The sequence below is a fragment of the Heptranchias perlo genome, chromosome 16 (genome assembly GCF_035084215.1).
Source record: "Heptranchias perlo isolate sHepPer1 chromosome 16, sHepPer1.hap1, whole genome shotgun sequence".
Lineage (NCBI taxonomy): Eukaryota > Metazoa > Chordata > Chondrichthyes > Hexanchiformes > Hexanchidae > Heptranchias > Heptranchias perlo.
Genome location: NC_090340.1, coordinates 35,290,854 through 35,312,005, shown reverse-complemented (window position 1 = coordinate 35,312,005; position 21,152 = coordinate 35,290,854). Strand labels below are relative to the sequence as shown.

The following is a 21,152-nucleotide window of genomic DNA, read 5'->3' as shown; positions in this document are numbered from 1 at the left end:
CATGGCCAACGCTAGTGTCTATTACTCATTTTTATTGACTATTCAAAAATGCAATTAACCTCATCTGGATTCCCAATTAGCCACAAGTGGCTGGCGGTTAACATATTAGACAACACTGCCATTTATTGCATTGCTGGAGGAGTCTCCAGTATGGAAATGACCGGTCACAGGGATTTGGAATTGGGTCTTCGGCGAAAATCAAGTGGTAGGAAGAATTTCTACACGTGTGTTTAACAACAAAGTCCATTCATAAATCGATAATGGTTCCAAATGATCGATTCCACAAGTATATCTGTGATTACCTCAGACCAGGAGGATCTGAAATCCTTAACTTATAGAGTCATAGATTACTGGAACCGCCCAGGATCCCGTGCAATTGCACGAGTTACACGGCCCTAAGACGTAAAACAAAAAAAGTAGCTCTCTTTACAACCCAGTGTATTAAACTGTAATCTTACAAACACAGCGCAGCCTCTAGTTATATAACATTATTTCAATTAAAATAAATTCCAATGGCCATTTCGCATTTAGTGGATTAAATAGAATAACGTCAATTAGACAATTATTCCCAGCCAGTACACGTAGGAAGAATATTAAATAAAGATGTAACCGGCAGCCCCTGGGTTACTTTCGCTCAGTTTCGAGAGGTGCTGATTATGGTGTCAGGGATCAGAGATAATAAATGGAACACTCCCTATTGGGATAATGTGGACTCGGTGCAACGGGTTCTCTCGCAGGAGGCGAAAGATGAGAAAATACAATTATTTATGAAATATTTTGACGCAAAAAGTAAGTTCAGTTCTCGTGGAAGAATAATCTACACTGAAGCTTGTTATTGCACGTTTATTTACTTTTTCCTCTTTCCTTCCCCCCCCCCTCCCCCCCAACTACCTCCTTCTGTATCTTGCGCTGCTTTTATTAAATTTTACTTTACCTACTATATGTTTATAAATATTCCAAATTCTGGAGTGGCAAATTAACTGAATTAAAAGTGTAATTTTTTCACTTTCATTTTTTTTCCCTCAAATTTGTATCGAGGTGTCATTGCTAATAGCCCTCAGTTCCCTCTTCATGTGAGGGTATAAGAAAGATAGCTTAGCCCCGTCACAAACACTTTCTGGCAGGGATGACTGGTAGTTGAGAGCAAGAACATAAGAAATAGGATTTGACCATTCAATCAGGTCATGGTTGATCTTTGACCTCAATTCCACTTCCCTGCCTGATCCTCATATCCCTTGATTCCCCAAAAGTCCAAAAATCTGTCTCTCTCTCTCTCTCTCTCAGCCTTGAATATACTCAATGACTCAGTATCCACAGCCCTCTCGGGTAGAGAATTCCAAAGATTCACAGCCCTCTGTGCGAAGAAATTCCTTCTCATCCCAATCTTGAATGGCTGACCCCTTATCCTGTGACTGTGCCCCTAATTCTAGACTCTCTAGTCAGGGGAAATGATCTCTCAGCATCTACCCTGTCAAGCCCCCTTAGAATCTTATGTTTCAATGAGATCACCTCTTGTTCTTCTAAACTCTGGAGAGTATAGGCTCATTCTTCTCAACCTCTCTTCATAGGACAACCCTCTCATCCCAGGAATCAATCTAGTGAACTTTTGTTATGCTGTCTCCAAGGCAAGTATATCCTTTCTTAGATAAGGAGACCAAAACTATACACAGTATTCCTGGTGAGGTCTCACTAAAGCCCTGTACAATTGTAGTAAGACTTCCTTACTCTTGTACTCCAACCCCCTTGCAATAAGGGCCAACATGCCATTTGTTTTCCTAATTGCTTGCTGTACCTGCATACTAACTTTTTGCATTTCTTGTACGAGGACACGCCAGTCTCTCTGAACACCAGCATTTAATAGTTTCTCGCCATTTTAAAAAATATTCTATTCTTCTTACCAAAGTGAATAACCTCACATTCCACGTTACACTCCATCTGCCACCTTCTTGCCCACTCATTTAATCTGTTTATATCCCTTTGCAGACTCTGTGTCCTCCTCACTGTTTACTTTCCCAACTAGCTTTCTATCCTCAGCAAACTTGGATACATTACACTCGGTCCCTTCATCTAAGTCATTGATATAGATTGTTAATAGCTGAGGCCCAAGCACCAATCCTTGTGGCACTCCACTAGTTACAGCTTGCCAACCTGAGAATGCCCTGTTTATTCCTACTCTCTGTTTATTGTCCTTTTAACCAATCCTCTATCCATGCTAATATATTGCCCCCAATCCCATGAGCCCTTACCTTGTATAACTACCTTATTGAATGCCTTTTGAAAATCCAAATATACTACATCCACTGGTTCCCCCTTATCTACCCTGCTAGTTACATCCTCAAAAAAACTCTAATAAATTTGTCAAACATTATTTCCCTTTCACAAAACTATGTTGACTCTGCCTAATCATCAAATGATTTTCTGAGTGCCCTGTTACTATGTCCTTAATAGTGGATTGCAGCATTTTCCTGACTACCGATGTCAGGCTAACTGGCCTATAGTTCCCTGTTTTCTCTCTCCCTCCCTCCCTTCTTGAATAGCGGGATAACATTTGCGACCTTCCAGAATCTAGAAAATTTTGGAAGATCCTAACCAATGCATCTGTTATCTCTGCAGCTACCACTTTTAGAACCCTAGGATATAGGCCATTAAGTCCAGGGGATTTGTTGGCTTTTAGTCCCATTAGTTTGTCCAGCACTATTTTGTTAGTGATATTAATTGTTTTAAGCTCCTCACTCATTTACCCCTTGGTTCCCCATTATTTTTGGTATGCTTTCTGTGTCTTCTACAGTGAACACAGATACAAAATATTTGTTTAATGCATCGGCCATTTCTTGATTTCTCCTGTCTCAGCCTCTACGGGATCAATGTTTACTTTTGCGCAAGGACTTTCACTTGCTTTTTTTAAGCCACTCCTTGCCCCCATCACAGCAGCTGTATCAATGGGATCAGCTAAATAAGTGCAAATTAGGGATAAGCAGTGGGACTTTTTTTTGATCTGTATGACTTAATAACTCACTGCATTTATTAATTGAGCATTTTAATAGTGTATTCAGATTATGTTGAGCTTTCATAATTGTTTTTGAACTCTTGGGGCACAACTAAACTTTTTTTTCCCCCCTCATTTGCAGCAAATGAGAAAATAAGGGAAATGGAACAAGCTTTTGGAAAACTAATAGACATGGTTGATAGTGTTTTGGCTGTTCACCTGTTAAAGATGCCGGCAGCAATCAAACGAATGAAGCTAAAAGACTTCCTTGGTAAATTTTTCTCCCCTTTGTATTTGGAATGGAAGATTTTGTAACACATCTGCATTTCACTTAACATCTCAACTTCATGCCTTGTGTAGTTACAGGAGGAACTGATCAAGTTGCAGCTGCTGCTGTGATGGTGAGTAGTTTTTTGTTGTTTGAATTTGGCTCCATAGAACTGGGTTACTTGTAGTTTAGTCCTCTTGAACACCATTCACTTCCCATTTCATTAAGTTCTGGGTTATTTTGTGTAAAATGTAAAAATGCCAATGCTGTAATCCTAAACAAGAATTTACTGTCAGTTCAGGTGATTGGTTTGTCCTGGGTACCTATAAACATTTGCTACCTGCTAGTTTATAAAACCAGTCTCTTACACCATAGAAAAGTGCCATGAACCAGGGCAAAAACCCAGGGCAGGAGATGATTAAATGACAGAAGTCATAGAGAAACAAAACGTGTGTCCCAAGGGGGAGGAAAGCATGAAAAATCTGTCAAAGCAGAGAAGGCTTCTGTGGACCCAGGAATGTGGTGGCATGTAGACACCAGAGTGGAGACCACCCCACCCTCCTGGCAGTCAATCAATGGGGGATCACCAGCTCATACCTCCCCCTGTAACATGTTTCATTTTTAGAGGATATGGCTGCAGAGTTCTAGATTAGCTAAAGTTTATGTAGTGTCATGATATGACTGGATGAAGAAAGGATTCTTGAGGTAACAAGGGCATAAATGTGGCAGCAAAGAGGATGAGGTAAGGGTATAAGCAGGCAATGTTCTGGATATGGAGTTGGAAATTCAGCCCAGGGTCCAGTAGAATAGAGTGTGAGCAGGCAGCCTGATGGTGATAGTGCCAGAAGCAGGCTGATGTTGACAGTGCCAGAGGAATATTTGTACTGGTGAGAAACAATATGGTTGCCTTTAGTTTCAATAAGGTTGAGCTGTAGGAAGTTGATGTCTGATTAGTATATGGCATTCAGTGATGGTGGGGAGCTAATGTGGACACGTGGCAGTCAACCTGTATTTGTGTATGATGTGGCTTAAGAGGTGGAATATTGAGTATATTGGTGGTGATCATGCAGGCATGAGGAGAAACAGATGTATTGACTTGACTGAGACAGGTAGGAATGGAACCACAGAAAATGAAGTGGTGTGCACAGTCTACAATGTAATTTGTAAAAGGGATGAAGAGCTGTGAATTATTAGTGTCTTTGACCAAGGTGGAATTAACGTTGGGGATTGGCGGCCAGGAACAAGATTGGGAGACATGTGTGAAGATTTTAGCATTACGTATTGCAATGTTTCTCTACTAATCTAACAACTCGAGTTTTATTGTGTGCAACTGATGGAAACTGTTTATTCACATTCACAGGCTGATTATCCAGAGGAAGGGGTAATAGCCACTCTTGCTATTAAAACGAGAAAGACAAAAGGCAAGTCAAAGTATATGTGCAGTTAATAATTCTGGATAGTTTAATGTTGATGACCATATATGTTTGTATTTCAGCCAAAGCTCTCTTGGCTTCGAATTCTAAAGTGGAACCTGCAGAATCAAAACGCAAAGCTAAGTCAGCTACAGCAAAATATCACACTCTTCCGAAAGTAAGTTCACAAGCTAACTTTTTTTAGAAGAATGGTTGGAATCCTTTTGGCTTAGTAGATAGAGGTACTATATATTTTGTGGTATACAAGCCATCTAAATGAAGAAAGTTCAAATATTGGCCTGTGTTGAGTTGATCTCTGCCAAAACAGCAGGAATGGTGGTACAATTGGTATCCCTTTTTTCTAAAATATGGAAAGGGAGAAACCACCCAGGTTCCTTAACTTTGCCCCCTGTCTGGTGGATGTAGGATGAAGAGAGGATCAGACTTTGATGCAACCCATTGATGAGTTAGTGGGGTTGCTTATGAGAAATGGGCAGTTTGTTGAGGTACCAGATGGCTGGTTGTATCTTTTGTATTGCAGTCTAAACCCCCACAGAATTGCAAGAGACCAGGCTGCTTTCTGATGGCCCAAGTTCCTGAGAACCCACATCATTTGGTCTGGTTTCTTTTCTAGAATTGATCAAAAGTAGAAGATGGATTTGTTACCTACAGTTTATGACTATTAAACTGTTGAAGGAAAGGCAGGGAGCTCATCTGGCAAGTAATTCAGTCTAGTTTAAAAAATGCTTGAAACAGTCTTTGTCCGGAGGAGCTTGCTAACTTCTTGGGATGTAGAACCCTACCATGGTCCTCCTGAAAGAGGGATGGCCTCATTCATTTGTCTAGTCTGCTAATGACTAGTGTATGCAGACTGTCAGAGGCCGCAGCTCCAATAAAATAACATCTGCAAGGAGTAATGTAAATTTATGGTGACTGCAGAAATTAAACAAATTTGCAACTCAAAACCAGATTCTAGACTGAAAGCAGAGGACTTAACTTTTTCACTACACACTGGTTGTAATCTAAAACTTTGGGTTCTGTATATCAGCATGTGCCTTGCTGCCTTATCACTGCCACTCCCAAAGTAGGCTGGTGGGTGCCGGGTTCTACAAACAGTAGGAGGTGAGCTTTAGTAAAGCTGCTGCTCAGTGTTCCTTGGCACCTACTGTACACTGTACACCATACTCCATGCCCAACAGTGCCAGTGGTACCTCTCCAGATAAAAGATTTTGCTTTTGTGTCTAAAGGAAAGCAGCAACTGTAACAATACATTCAAAGCACAGACTTTGAAAATAAACTGGGTGTAGCCACACAACCATATACTGTTTGTCATGCAGCTGTACTGTTACTAGTGGTTTCCATGTTAAGGGGCACTTTTAATGTTCAAACTTTATTTCAGATACCTCAAACTAAGCCAAAACCTGCTTCATTCTCAAACTGTGACAAGAAAATGCTCTTAACAAGGTAATGTTTTTTTTAAACTGAAAAGTGGCATATTTTGATATTTGCTTACATTAAAATTGTCAAATTTTACTTCCTTCTGTTCATTGTCTATTTTTGTTTCTTAAATATATGCACAGCAGTCCAATATTGAGCACCAAAAAGACTTCAGTTCTTCAAGGAGCTGCACCAAAGAGGCCTTCTGTTGGTGACAAAAAGTAAATTCCATGTCTTTTTAAAAAAATATTTTAGTAGCTGCTAATTTCAAACTACATTTTATGAAGGGGCGTCATTAAGCATAAAAATGGCCATGTTTGTTGTCCTAAATTGATGTGCTCTAGGTGTGTCGCTGGTGTTTGGTTGCAAGAATAGGCCACTGAAGGGCTTGTAGTATTTTTTTTCTTTTTCTACTTCACCTGCCCCAGAAAGCATTGACTCCCTCTAGTACCTTGCCAAAGGGCCCATTTAATAATATGTAATCCTTGATGGTGAATGTAGCAAGCATCTTGCTGCAGGGAGCACCACAGTTAAGCTAGGTGTTCTCTGCTAACGTTGCCTATGTACTTCCAGCTGGTGTTGCTGGATAGTGACTGGGGGTGGAATCGTGGTCCCCTACCCAAGGATTCTGCAGTCAATTGCTGAGATTGGCTAGCTCATCACAAAGGTGGGGGTGGGGGGGATGGTCAAACATGGGACCTTCCTGACTTAGATAACCCAGATACTTGCTGCCTTTTCCTTTCTCCCACCTCCATTTTAGAGGTGGTGTGGCACAAATATGAATTTCAATTTCATCCCTTCTATTTTAATTTTATTACATATTTTGATCCTTTTGTGGGTAATGCACTTCATTTTACTGTTATTTTGGGTCCTTTTTGTAAATAACCATTAGTCCAGTTAAGTGACATGTACATAACATGAATATCTAAGGAAATGTTTAGATCTACATTTATCAACCAGTCTCAACTTTAGCAGTTGTGCAAAAATACTTGCATTAAGTTCTATTAATGTAGATACCAACATTGACTATAAGCTAACTGCTTATTTTTATTAGATCTGGACAAAAAGCACAGAAATGTTCATATCTATCGCCAGCATCTGTGGATAAGTCACTGCCATTTATTAAGATACCTTTGGCAGATGGGCAGGTAAGTAAACAACCTTATGAGGGCTAAAGCTCTAATGCAGGTCAGATTGATCTAAAACATGGAGATTTGTGTAAAACAACATATGCAAGACTTTTTAAATCCTACTTGTAAGCAAATTACACTTTATTTTTTGGGCATCATCTGTTTGACAAATCTCCATGATGGCACTCAACCTTTCATTTAATCTGGCAATATCTCAATCCTGAAACATCTATGATCTCTTTTTCCACCCCCCCCCCCCCCCCAAACTTATACTTTCACTTGAACAGGGCAGACTTTAAAGCCTTTCGTAAAAATAACATTAATTCCTGGTATCATCCTAGTCAATCTTTGCTATAAATGGCTCTTCATTTCTATAATGGGGTGCCCAGAACTCCAAACATTTCTCCTTGTGACCCTAATTGGTCTTTTACAAATCCAACATTGTTTTAATGGTTTTTATATGCAATACCCTGTGTATTAAACCGAGAAATACTGTTTGCCTTGCATGACTCATATTTCTTTTGAAATATCTGTACCTGAGATCTCTGCTTCCACTTTTTAAAAAAAAAATCTTGCTATTTAGGGTATACCTCCTTTCAATGTTTCTCCACTTTGAACTGCAATGCCATCTGTCTGCTATTTTGCTAACCTGTCTCTTGTCCTGCATTTTTCCTTTGTTTACCATGCTGTCTAATTTTAATGTCATTCCTCTTGTATCTATCTCCCAATCCATTCCATAAACTGAGAATAAGCAGTACCAGAAGAGAAACCTGAGGCACAACACTACTCACACCTGCCAATCTGGTGGGTAACCTTCACAACCCCTACTCTTCTGTCCTCCATACTACATTCTTCCTTCCTTATTAGATATGCAACTTTTTTTTTTCAGGAAACCTTCCTAGATGAATTCTAGAACTATCTCTATTTTGACCACAAATTTATGTCAGAAGTTCCCCTGTGTTACAACTGCAAACCTCGCAATTGTCTACAGATCTCTTTTTTTTAAAACTTGACCACTATTTGGTCAATATACACTCAAAGATTTCTTAACTCTTTCTTGCCTTGGTGTACAAATCTTTTTGCTATATTTCTCTCTGAGCTTACTATTTACACTGCTGTATCTATTCTTAACCACTCCTGCATATACTTAATATTTGCCCTGTCTGCATAGTTTTAAATCTTTCCTTGCTGCTTTACCTTCTTCATATTTTGGTTTAGGTGAAGTTCATTCCATCTGTTGAGCTCCCACTGGCATCATTCATTCCAATGTGGTGGAAATCTGAAACCCTCCCTTCTACACCAAACGTTTGACATGTTTAATCTGCTTCTCCCTAACTGGCCTAGGAATATTCTTAAAATTGCCCTTGAGGATCTGCTTTTTAATGTAATACGCTTTTATTTTCTCCCGCCCCCCCCCCCCCCCTCCCCCCCCCAAATCCTATCTTTCCCATTGTCATTGGTTCTAACATGAGCCACGACTTCACATTGCTCACCCTCTCTTGTCCTGGGACCTAGAAAGCAATGGACCATTTGTGAAAAACATCTTTCTATCCCTCTAATCAAATCTCCCATAGCTACCACTTGACACTACCACATCATGCTCTCCTCGTCTTCCTTCCAGAAGCTGCTCATCCACCTCACTATTCTAGAGTTAGGATAACCACCTTCTGTAATATGTTTCAGGAATCCTTCATCCTTCCTGTAGTGCAGTCTCTTCCCCAACTGTTTCTCAAGCTCAGTAGCTTTGAACTTGAGTGAGTCCACCTGGAGATACCCCTTGTATTTGTGGTTTTCTCACACTCTTGGTTTTCCAGAAACACTCATCAAAATTCCACATGATACTGGCCTTGCCTGTCCTGCCATATTACATCATTCACTAGTTGAGTGCTTTTTGCTTGACCTTGGTGTAAGAGACCAGCCATATTCTTACCATAAGACCATAAGAGACAGGAGCAGGAGTAGGCCATTCGGTCCCTTGAGCCTGCTCTGCCATTTAATGAGATCATAGCTAATCTGATTTTTACCTCAACTCCACTTTAGGAAGGAACATGGGAACAGGAATAGGCCATTCAGCCCCTTGTGCCCGCTCCACCACTTAATAAGATCATGGCTGATCTGTGATCTAACTCCATATACCTGCCTTTGGCCCATACCCCTTAATACCTTTGGTTGCCAAAAAGCTAGCTATCTCAGATTTAAATTTAGCAATTGAGCTAGTATCAATTGCCGTTTGCAGAAGAGTTCCAAACTTCTACCACCCTTTGTGTGTAGAAATGTTTTCTAATCTCACTCCTGAACGGTCTGGCTCTAATTTTTAGACTGCCCCCTACTCCTAGAATCCCCAACCAGTGGAAATAGTTTCTCTCTATCCACCCTATCTGTTCCCCTTTAATATCATAAACTTCAATCAGATCACCCCATAAACCTTCTAAACTCTACAGAATACAACCCCAATTTGTGTCATCTCTCCTCGTAACTTAACCCTTGAAGTCCGGGTATCATTCTAGTAAACCTACGCTGCACTTCCTCCAAGGCCAATGTGTCCTTCTGAAAGTGCGGTGCCCAAAACTGCTCACAATACTCCAGGTGCGGTCTAACCAGGGTTTTGTATAGCTGCAGCATAACTTCTGCCCCCTTGTATTCTAGTCCTCTAGATATAAAGGCCAGCATTCCATTAGCCTTATTGATTATTTTCTGCATCTGTTCATGATACTGCAATGATCTATGTACCTGAACGCCTAAGTCCCTTTGGACATCCACTGTTTTTAACTTTTTACCATTTAGAAAGTAGCCTGTTCTATCCTTTTTTGATCCAAAGTGGATGACCTCACATTTGCCTACATTGAATTCCATTTGCCACAGTTTTGCCCATTCACCTAATCTATCAATATCACTTTGTAATTTTATGTTTTCATCTACACTGCTTACAATGCCACCAATCTTTGTGTCATCGGCAAACTTAGATATGAGACTTTCTATGCCTTCATCTAAGTCGTTAATAAATATGGTGAATAATTGAGGCCCCAAGACAGATCCCTGCGGGACTCCACTAGTCACATCCTGCCAATGTGAGTACCTTCCCATTATCCCTACTCTCTGTCGCCTTTTGCTCAGCCAACTTCCTAACCAAGTCTGTACTTTTCCCTTAATTCCATGGGCTTCTATCTTAGCTAACAGTCTCTTATGTGGGACTTTATATGGATTTCCAGAAGACAATTGATAAATAACATCCATTGACATTCTCCTGTCCACTACTTTAGTCACCTCTTCAAAAAATTCAATCAGGTTTGTCAGGCACGACCTACCTTTCCCAAATCCATGCTGGCTCTCTCTGATTAACTGAAAATTCTCTAGGTGTTCAGTCACCCTATCCTTAATTATAGACTCCAGCATTTTCCCCACAACAGATGTTAGGCTAACTGGTCTATAATTCCCCGGTTTCTCCCTCTCCTTTCTTACAAAGTGGAGTGACACGTGCAATTTTCCAATCTAGAGGGACAGTTCCTGAATCTAGAGAACTTTGAAAGATTATAGTTAAGGCATCTGCAATGTGCTCACCTACTTCCTTTAAAACCCTGGGATGGAAACCATCTGGTCCTGGGTATTTGTCACTCTTTACTGCTATTATTTTCTTCATTACTGTTGCTTTACTTATGTTAATTTTATTGAGTCCCTGTCCCCGATTCATTATTAGTTTTCTTGGGATTTCTGGCATGCTATCCTCTTTTTTTCTACAGTAAATACTGACGCAAAGTAATTGTTCAACATGTCTGCCATTTCCGCATTGTCAAAGACAACATCTACTTTCAGTTTTTAAGGGGCCAACACTGCTCCTGACCACCCTCTTTTTTCCTAATATAACTCTAAAAGTTCTTTGTATTGGTTTTGATATCCCTTGCAAGTTTCTTTTCATATTCTCTTTTTGTAGCTCTTACTATCTGTTTATTGACCCTTTGTTGATCTTTGTATCTTTCCCATTCGCCAGGATCTGTGCCATTTTTTGCCTTTTTGTATGCCCTTTCCTTATATCTTATACTGTCCCTTACCTCTTTAGTTGTCCATGACTTTTTTTGGCAAGTAGAGTTCTTGCCCCTTGGGTTTAAACTGATTCTGTATCACATTAAATGTTTCTTTAAACATTTCTCACTGATCATCAGTTGTTTTACCCATTAACAGATTTGCCCAGTTTACTGTGGACAGTCTCTGTCTCATCTCATTGAAGTCGGCCTTGCCCAAGTCTAGAATCTTAGCAGCTGATTCACTTTTTTCCCTTTCAAACATTACGTTGAACTCAATCATGTTATGATCACTAATGGATAGATGTTCACGCACATTTAAGCTGTTAACCAAATCTGGTTCATTACTCATTACTAAATCTAATATGGCTTGCCCCCTTGTTGCCTCTAGGACATACTGCTGTAGAAAACTATCCCGGACACCTTCAAGAAATTCACTACCTTTCTGACAGTTGCTAGTCTGCTTTTCCCAATCTATGTGACGGTTAAAGTCCCCCATTAAGACCACTATGCCTTTGTTACACGCTTGTCTAATCTCTGCATTTATACAATCTAGCACTTCAGAGCTGCTGCCAGGGGTCCTATACACAACTCCCACTGTAGTCTTAGATCCTTTCCTATTTCTCAATTCAACTCATAAGATCTCTGTTGGCTGCTTACCCCTCATTATATCCTCCTTTATCATTGAAGTGATTTCATCTCTAATCAATAAGGCTACTTCTTCCCCTCTTCCATTTTCCCTATCTCTCCTGTAGACCTTATAACCTGGTATAATTAGTTCCCAATCCTGACCATCCTGCAGCCAAGTCTCAGTAATAGCTATCATGTCATACCCTCCAATTTGAATTTGAACCTGTAGTTCATTTAATTTATTCCTTATACTCCGTGCATTTGTATATAGAACTCTTAGTTGGGCCACACACCCTAGCCTGACCTTCAGCTTTGATGCTGGGTTAATCGCCTTACGCCTTCTAGTTTTTATTTTATCTGTCGTGCCTAAAGTACACTTTCTTTCCGCTGCTCTACGCTTTTCCCTTTCACTTGTTCTTGAACAACTGTTTGTACTATTTGTATTGTAGATTTCCCCTGGGTCTTCCCCTCTCTTGCTGCTCTCAACTTTATTCCCTTCTGACTCCCCGTTCAGGTTCCCATCCCCCTGCCGCTCTAGTTTAAACCTTCCCCAACAGCACTAGCAAACACCCTCGCGAGGACATTGGTCCTGGTCCTGCTCGGGTGTAACCCGTCCCGCTTGTACAGGTCCCACCTTCCCCAGAATCGGTCCCAATGTCCCAGAAATCTAAATCCCTCCCTCCTACACCATCCCTGCAGCAACGCATTCATCCTGTCTATTCTCACTAGCACGTGGCACTGGTAGTGATCCTGAGATCACTACCTTTGAAGTCCTGCTTTATAATTTATCTCCTAACTCCTTAAATTCACCTTGTAAATTAACCTGGTATAATTAGTTCCCAATCCTGACCATCCTGCAGCCAAGTCTCAGTAATAGCTATCATGTCATACCCTCCAATTTGAATTTGAACCTGTAGTTCATTTAATTTATTCCTTATACTCCGTGCATTTGTATATAGAACTCTTAGTTGGGCCACACACCCTAGCCTGACCTTCAGCTTTGATGCTGGGTTAATCGCCTTACGCCTTCTAGTTTTTATTTTATCTGTCGTGCCTAAAGTACACTTTCTTTCCGCTGCTCTACGCTTTTCCCTTTCACTTGTTCTTGAACAACTGTTTGTACTATTTGTATTGTAGATTTCCCCTGGGTCTTCCCCTCTCTTGCTGCTCTCAACTTTATTCCCTTCTGACTCCCCGTTCAGGTTCCCATCCCCCTGCCGCTCTAGTTTAAACCTTCCCCAACAGCACTAGCAAACACCCTCGCGAGGACATTGGTCCTGGTCCTGCTCGGGTGTAACCCGTCCCGCTTGTACAGGTCCCACCTTCCCCAGAATCGGTCCCAATGTCCCAGAAATCTAAATCCCTCCCTCCTACACCATCCCTGCAGCAACGCATTCATCCTGTCTATTCTCACTAGCACGTGGCACTGGTAGTGATCCTGAGATCACTACCTTTGAAGTCCTGCTTTATAATTTATCTCCTAACTCCTTAAATTCACCTTGTAAATTAACCTGGTATAATTAGTTCCCAATCCTGACCATCCTGCAGCCATGTCTCAGTAATAGCTATCATGTCATACCCTCCAATTTGAATTTGAACCTGTAGTTCATTTAATTTGTTCCTTATACTCTGTGCATTTGTATATAGAACTCTTAGTTGAGCCACACACCCTAGCCTGACCTTCAGCTTTGATGCTGGGTTAATCGTTTTACGCCTTCTAGTTTTCACTTTATCTTGCTCACCATTCAACCAAGTTCAGCTAAATGCCTATTGTCATAAGAACATAAGAACATGAGATAGGAGCAGGAGTAGGCCATTTGGCCCTTCGAGCCTGCTCCACCATTCAATGAGATCATGGCTGATCTGATTCTGGCCTCAACTCCACTTTCCTGCCTGTTCCCCATATCCTTTGACTCCCTTGCTGATCAAAAATTTGTCTAACTCAGCCTTGAATATATTCAGTGACTCAGCCTGCACCACTCTTTGGGAGCAAAAAATTCCAAAGGTTCACAAACCTCAGAAGAAATTTCTCCTCATCTCTGTCTTAAATGGGCGACCCCTTATTCTGAGACTATGCCCCCTAGTTCTAGATTCCCCTATGAGAGGAAACGTCCTTTCAACATTTACCCTGTCAAGTCCCCTCACAATCTTATGTTTCAATAAGATCTCCTCATTCTTCTAAACTCCAGTGAGTATAGGCCCAACCTGCTCAATCTTTCCTCATCAGAAAACTTTTCCATGCCTGGAATCAACCTAGTGAACCTTCTCTGAATTGTCTCCAATAAAAGTTGATCCTTCCTTAAATAAGGGGACCAAAACTGTATCCAGTACTCTAGGTGTGGTCTCACCAGCACCCTGTACAGTTGTAGCAAGACTTCCCTGCTTTTATATTCCATTTCCCCTTGAAATAAAGGCCAATATTCATTTGCCTTCCCAATTACCTGGTGCATCTGTGTGCTAACGTTTTGTGTTTCATGTACAAGGACACCCAAATCCCTCTACCGCAGCATTGTGTAGTCTTTCTCCATTTATATAATTTGTTTTTTTTAATTCATCCTACCAAAGTGGGTGACTTCACATTTTCCCCACATTATACTCAATCTGCCATCTTCTTGCCCACTCACTTAACCTGCTCTATATCCTTTTGCAGACACTTTGTCCTCCTCAAACTTACTTTTCCACCTATCTTTGTATCATCAGCAAATTTGGCCACAATACACTCGCTTCCTTCATCCAAGTCATTGATATAGATTGTAAATAGTTGAGGCCCCTGCACTAATCCCTGCGGGACCCCACTAGTTACAGGTTGCCATCCTGAAAATGACCCCTTTATCCTGACTTCCTGTTAGTCAGCCAATCCTCTATCCATGCCAGTATATTACCCCCAACACCATGAGCTCTTGCCTTGTGTAACAACCTTTTATGTGGCACCTTATCGAATGCCTTTTGGAAATCCAAATGCACTACATCTACTGGTTCCCCTTTATCCACCCTGCTCGTTACTTCCTCAAGGAACTCTAATAAATTTGTCAAACAATATTTCCCTTTCATAAAACCATGTTGACGCTCCTTGATTTTATTTTGAGTTTCTAAATGTCCTGCTACTACTTCCTTAATAATTGATTCTAGCATTGTCAGTGCACTATGTTGTCAGTGCAACTCCTGATCCCCCACTTGGGTGCTCACAGCTGGAGTGACTTACCAATTTGTTTTACATATTCTTAAAGCTTTGCAAAGTACCTGAGCTCTATTTGCTTCTCATCTGGTTTAGCTGAAATGATACAACATATACCTAGCAGGCAGTACTCAATGCCAGTTTAAACCAGTTAGTTCCTTCTGGTCTCTTTCCATTATCAGAAATCTATAAACTTATGAACTAAATCTAAAGAATACTCACCACTGAATTCCCATTCAAAACCATCCCTTTGCTCTTCACTCGGGTGCTCAGCTTTGAGACTCACTTCCTATTCTTAAGAATGTAGTCTTTTGCACTGGGCACATGAAGGAGGGAGTAACCTACTGAAAAACTCTGTTACTGGGACACGTGTCATTAACATAACCTGACCTTTTATCAAACATTCCTTTTTTTTTACATGCTCCCAGCAATGGTACTCTACAATCTATATGGATGCATGTATTAGCCATTTGCCCATCTAATTTGACATTTACCCACTTTCATCTCCATCTTGCTTTAGTGGCAATGCCATAGCCCTCATCCTTTTTTGAGGGATGTAGATAGTGATCTGTTCTGTGACCATTTGAGTCCTATTCTGTAAATTCACTCCATGTTTGTAAGGCAGTTGCTAAAGTTCTATTTAATTATTCTGGCTGTTCAAAATGGGATTTGCTATCAGTTGTGTGATGTTTTAATAGAAACATAGAAAATAGGAGCAGGAGTAGGCCATTCGGCCCTTCGAGACTGCTCTACCATTCAATACGATCATGGCTGATCCTCTATCTCAATACCATGTTCCCACTCTCTCCCCATACCCCTTGATGCCTTTTTGTGTCGTGAAATCTATCTAGCTCCTTACATGTATTCAGTGACATGGCCTCCACAGCCTTCTGAGGTAGAGAATTCCACAGGTTCACCACCCTCTGAAGAAATTTCTCCTCATCTCAGTCCTAAATGTCCTACCCCGTATCCTGATACTGACCCCTCGTTCTGGACCCCCCCCCCCCAGCCAGGGGAAACATCCTCCCTGCATTCAGTCTGTCTAGCCCTGTCAGAATTTTATATGTTTCAATGAGATCCCCTCTCTTCTAAACTAGAGTGAATGCAAGCTGAGTCGACTCAATTTCTCCTCATACAACGGCCCTGCCATCCCAGGAATCAGTCTTGTGAACTTTTGCTGCACTCCCTCTATGGCAAGTATATCCTTTCTTGGGTAAGGAGACCAAAACTGCACACAATACTCCAGGTGTGGTCTCACCAAGGCCCTGTATAACTGCAGTAAGACATCCTTGCTCCTATACTCAAATCCTCATGCAAGGAAGGCCAGCATACCATTTGCGTTCCTAACTGCTTGCTGCACCTGCATGTTTGCTTTCAGTGACTGGTGTACAAGGACACCCAGGTCCCTTTGTACGTCGACATTCCCCAATCTATCACCATTTAAATAATACTCTGCCTTTCTGTTTTTCCTTCCGAAGTGGGTAACTTCACATTTATCCACATCTGCCATGTATTTGCCCTCTCACTCAACTTGTCTAAATCACCTTGAAGCCTCTTTGCATCCTCCTCACAACTCATGATCCCACCTAATTTTGTGTCATCAGCAAACTTGGAAATATTACATTTTGTTCCCTCATCCAAATCATTGATATACATTGTAAATAGCTGGGGCCCAAGCACTGATCCCTGCGGTACCTCACTAGTCACTGTCTGCCACCCCAAAAAAGACCCATTTATTCCTACTCTGTTTCCTGTCTGTTAACCAATTTTCAATTCATGCCAGTATATTACCACCAATCCCTTGTGCTTTAATTTTGCACACTAACCTCTTATGTGGCACTTTATCAAAGGCCTTCTGAAAATCCAAATAAACCACATCCACTGGTTCTCCCTTATCTATTCTACTAGTTACATCCTCAAAAAAAAACTCCAGTAGGTCTGTCAAACATGATTTCCCTTTCATAAATCCATGTTGACTTTGTCCAATCTTGTTGCTATTTTCTAAGTGTCCTGTTATCACATCCTGTAATGTTTGCTACTTAGGTAATCAGTGCAGTTGGTGATGAAGTAAACAATATAGATGTGCAGTCACTTGATCCACATGCTCTTCAGGGTATTCAGTTGCTAGTGGTAAGCCTCTTTCTTCCTTACCTCTTGTATCTGTGAGTTGTTTTGTGAATTATGAAGGTGAATACCTAGCCAATGGCACTGGAAAGGTTTTTTTCAAGATCCTTTTTTAATATCTACTTGTGTGCACCATTTCAAACCAAGGAGGAAGCAGATGACCTGTTCTGACCTAAATATTACTTTCACCAGCCATTAAAGTGATGAGTTCAGTCTTTCACTTAAGTTCTTAAGAGCAGTCGACCTGCAGTGAGTCTACAGCCTACAATGGCCAAGGGTGCAGTCTGATTAGTCATACAACATAATTCACGTTTCATCCCATCTGACATTGTCACTGGTGACCTTTCCTACTCTGTTACCCCAAGTCCATAAATACTGGCCTGTGCTACATATTTAGCAAGAAGGGAGATACTGGTCACAGGAAGGAGAGCTGAGAGCATATTGGAAATGGAATGGACAAGAGGGATTACTTTGGAAAAAGGATCTGACTGAAGCTAGGCTGCTTCAAAAACTAACTTGTAGGGCCTACCTGAATTTGACTTAATGGGTAAATCCATCAAGACATACAGATTAGGATCTGATTTTTAACTGATCACATGAATTTATATTGGGGATGACCTTTGTCCCTGGTTTGGCAGGTAGGAGTGAAAGAGTTCATGATTTCTATCTGCTAAACCATGTTGAAGGTTTGGATTAGGCTTGATTGTGGGTTTTCTTCCCCCTCCCCCCAGTATTTATGCCTCCGCAGGGCCCAATGAATTGCTCAGGTGTAAAGAGCCACTAGTTAAGGAGGGCTAATGCCAATTTAATCCTAACTTGATTTGAGCTTTGTAAGGGGTGAATCTGATGTCTTGTATTATTTTTATCTGAAATGTTCCTTTTTCCCTTTGGGGGAGAAAACAAGAGAGAAAGCCCTGACTACCCTTTTTATTGCCTGCAAAGATAAATTTAAAGATAAAGTAAGTTCATTATATTCAAACTAAAATAATTTATATAGTGCCTTTTGTATTTGTAATCAGACAGAAATCGACACCGAGCCACAGAAGGAAATATTAGGGGTGACTAAAGGTTGGTCTAAGATTAGTTTTTGAGGAGAGGGCAGTTGAGTCGGGATGGAATTCTAGTCCTTAGGGGCTAGACAGCTGAAGGCATGACTACCAATGGAGGGACAGGGTGTACAAGAGGGGGCAAAGGGAGGGGTGGGATGTACAAGAGGCTGGAATCAGAGGCACAATTCTGAGGGTTTCAGGGCTGGAGATGGGAGGAGCCAAGGACCATTAAGGGGACAAATTTGAAATGGGTTAAAGTTTTTTTTTGTGATCAATGTCTGGAATAATCCTTAGGTAAGCTCATAGAGTCAAAGCATCATAGGATGTGTGAACACATTAAAATGGACAGAAGAGGACCAGCTGGTCCATCAGGTCTGTCCTATTCAGTTATGTTGCAACTAAGAATCATGACTTTTTTTTAATGCTCCCTATTCACAAGAAGCCATATGATCTCCTGGGAGAGGCAAAAAAATAAAGTCTGGGAAATTTCTCTCCTGAAGGCACTCAAAAACGAGTTCCAGGAGATAAGTGACCATGAGGTACATCACCCAATTTACTTTTGTCCATAACTATCAGCTGCCTTTTAAATGTTTGCAGCAAATCTGTATGCATTGCACAAGATGGCAACTTATTTACAAAGGTTTATCACCCTCTGAAAAGAAAAACCTTCTGACACCCTAACCTAGTGCTATGCTTGCATAACTTGTACATGTCCTCATGTCGTAACCTATCTAATTCAAATAATCTATCCACACAGGCAGTCTGGTCTCTTCATTTTAAATACTTGGGTCTATGCTTTCAGTGAAAAGACCCAGCTCTCTCAGCCTATTGTGGTGATTAAGGGTTTTTAATCTAAAATAGAGTAGCCCTCTAAGCCTTTTTCCAGGACCTCTATCTCCCAGTCAAGTGACAAAAACTGGACACTATTTTAGATGATGCCCAACCAAGGTCTTGTACAAGGACACTATGGTGCTTTTTGTTTTCTATTGCATTGTCCTAACTGTACTCCCTACTATATTTGCTTTCATTACAGCCTCACGGCATGAATTAGCCACATGAACCTAGAGACTTGTGTACTGTAACACCCAGGTCTCTTTCAATTCATTCACTATAACACACCCAGGTCTCTTTCATGCTCACAGTCTTCAGTTCAGAAGCCAGCAAAGTATACACTTGCTTAGCATTAGCCCTAGCCACATGTGTAACATTGGCATTTAATTTAGATAAATGTAGATGCAGGCCTAGTCCCCCAATTACATTGCTAAGTAAAATTCTAGGAGTTTCAAGGGTCTTGATGGGCCTTTTTTCCCCCCCTAATGTTCAATGTAAACATGAAAGGAAACCTGATGGAGTTGAGCTTTCTTCTAACTTTTTTTTTCTCTCTCCTCTCTAGACTCGATTAACAGCCTTGTGTGAAAAGGCCCAAGATCGTTCAATACATGCCAACAGCATATGAAGAATTTCTGTGGTCATATTTTTGATTTTAAAAGCTTTTTTTTTAGAATTTATATTCCTCCATTAAAGTTTTTCTTACTCATCTGTTCTGAATTCAGGGCACTTTACTATTAAACCCATTTAAACTTTTAAAGTGTATATAATCTTTTGACTACAAGTTTGCATAATTGTTCATCTATTGGAAAACTGGCTTGATGAAATGTCAACTCAATTTGGAGGTTTAAAACCAGTGCATCCTTCACTGGAAGGAATTTGAGCAAGTGTCACAAATAAAATTACTTTAAAATGTAAATAACCCAAGATTTGCAGCCATCTACCCCTGTACTTTGGGCTGGACCCATTTCTGTCCTTGGAGGTAGGAGGCAGGAATTGGCCAAAATTTGGAAAGATCAAAGATGACTTTCTTTACCCTACCTTTTTGTTTGGCATTTTCTTGTTTGCACAAATATTGTGCCCACAGTCCCATGGAGAGCAATGTTCAGACAGATGGAGAATGTTTGTGAGTTGGTCTAATGCAGTCTTAGTACTGGTGGGTGTGGTGGAAGCTGGATTGGAGGTCAACTATTTAGGCAAGGTAAGAAACAAAGCAAATAGGATGCTGAATTACATTGCCATTTCAGAACCTGAGAATTTGAATTCATCTATCAAAGCAACACAGTCCTCTAGTATTTCTGGTTACCCAACAAGCCATCTCAATGTGGATCTCTTAGAGCTATAAGATAGTCAACAAGAGCAAAAGTAAACCTGATTCAATACTATCTCTGCATCATCCTCAGACCCTGGAATTTCCTGTCCCACCACCCTGTTTCTCACCACCACCCCTTCTTTCCCACCCCCACCAAACTATTTTATACAACAAAATGCTATCTACTTCCCTTACACCTTTGTACCACCCGCACAATACAATGAAACTTCATCATCCACCCCTTTTGCTGTTCCACTGCCACCTCCCTCTCCTTTCTCCACCACCCCCCCCTTCCCAACCCAACATTCTACACACTTCTGCCCTACTTCCAAAAACATCTCCAGCATCTTCCTTTGGAGATCTCAAAATCACAATGGGTAAACATTCCATTAATGTGGTAAATTAAATGTTATTATAAATAATGGCCCTTATATATGTTCCATAGCATAATGTCTGACTTGTGGTCAGCAATACTCCACGAGCGAACCTACTAGCTTAAGAATGGGCGAATAGGACTTAGTACGTGATCAAACGTATGCGGCAGAGAAAGTAGTCTCAACCTTTAAAAAATATTCTGCTTTTCTGTTCCTACCAAAGTGGATAATTTCACATTTCATATTATACTCCATCTGCCGCCACCTTGCCCACTTACTTAATCTGTCTATCCCTATACAGCCTCTTTGCTTCCTCCTTGCAGCTTACTTTTGATTGTAAACAACTGAGGCCCAAGCTCTGATCCTTGCTGCACCCCATTAGTGCCAACCTGAAAATGACCCATTTACCCA

The 21,152-nt window shown here is 40.9% G+C and overlaps 1 protein-coding gene across 1 annotated transcript; it reads left to right on the top strand.

Annotated features, from left to right (window-relative positions):
- Positions 1–647: 647 nt before the first annotated feature.
- On the top strand, positions 648–20,707 carry LOC137333321 (borealin-2-like). Its single transcript, XM_067997478.1, has 10 exons — positions 648–789; positions 3,129–3,257; positions 3,347–3,387; positions 4,615–4,675; positions 4,750–4,844; positions 6,066–6,130; positions 6,247–6,324; positions 7,158–7,251; positions 17,098–17,184; positions 19,621–20,707. The coding sequence occupies exons 1-10, from the start codon at positions 657–659 to the stop codon at positions 19,681–19,683; spliced, it is 846 nt and encodes a 281-aa protein (XP_067853579.1). The 5' UTR covers positions 648–656; the 3' UTR covers positions 19,684–20,707.
- Positions 20,708–21,152: the final 445 nt, after the last annotated feature.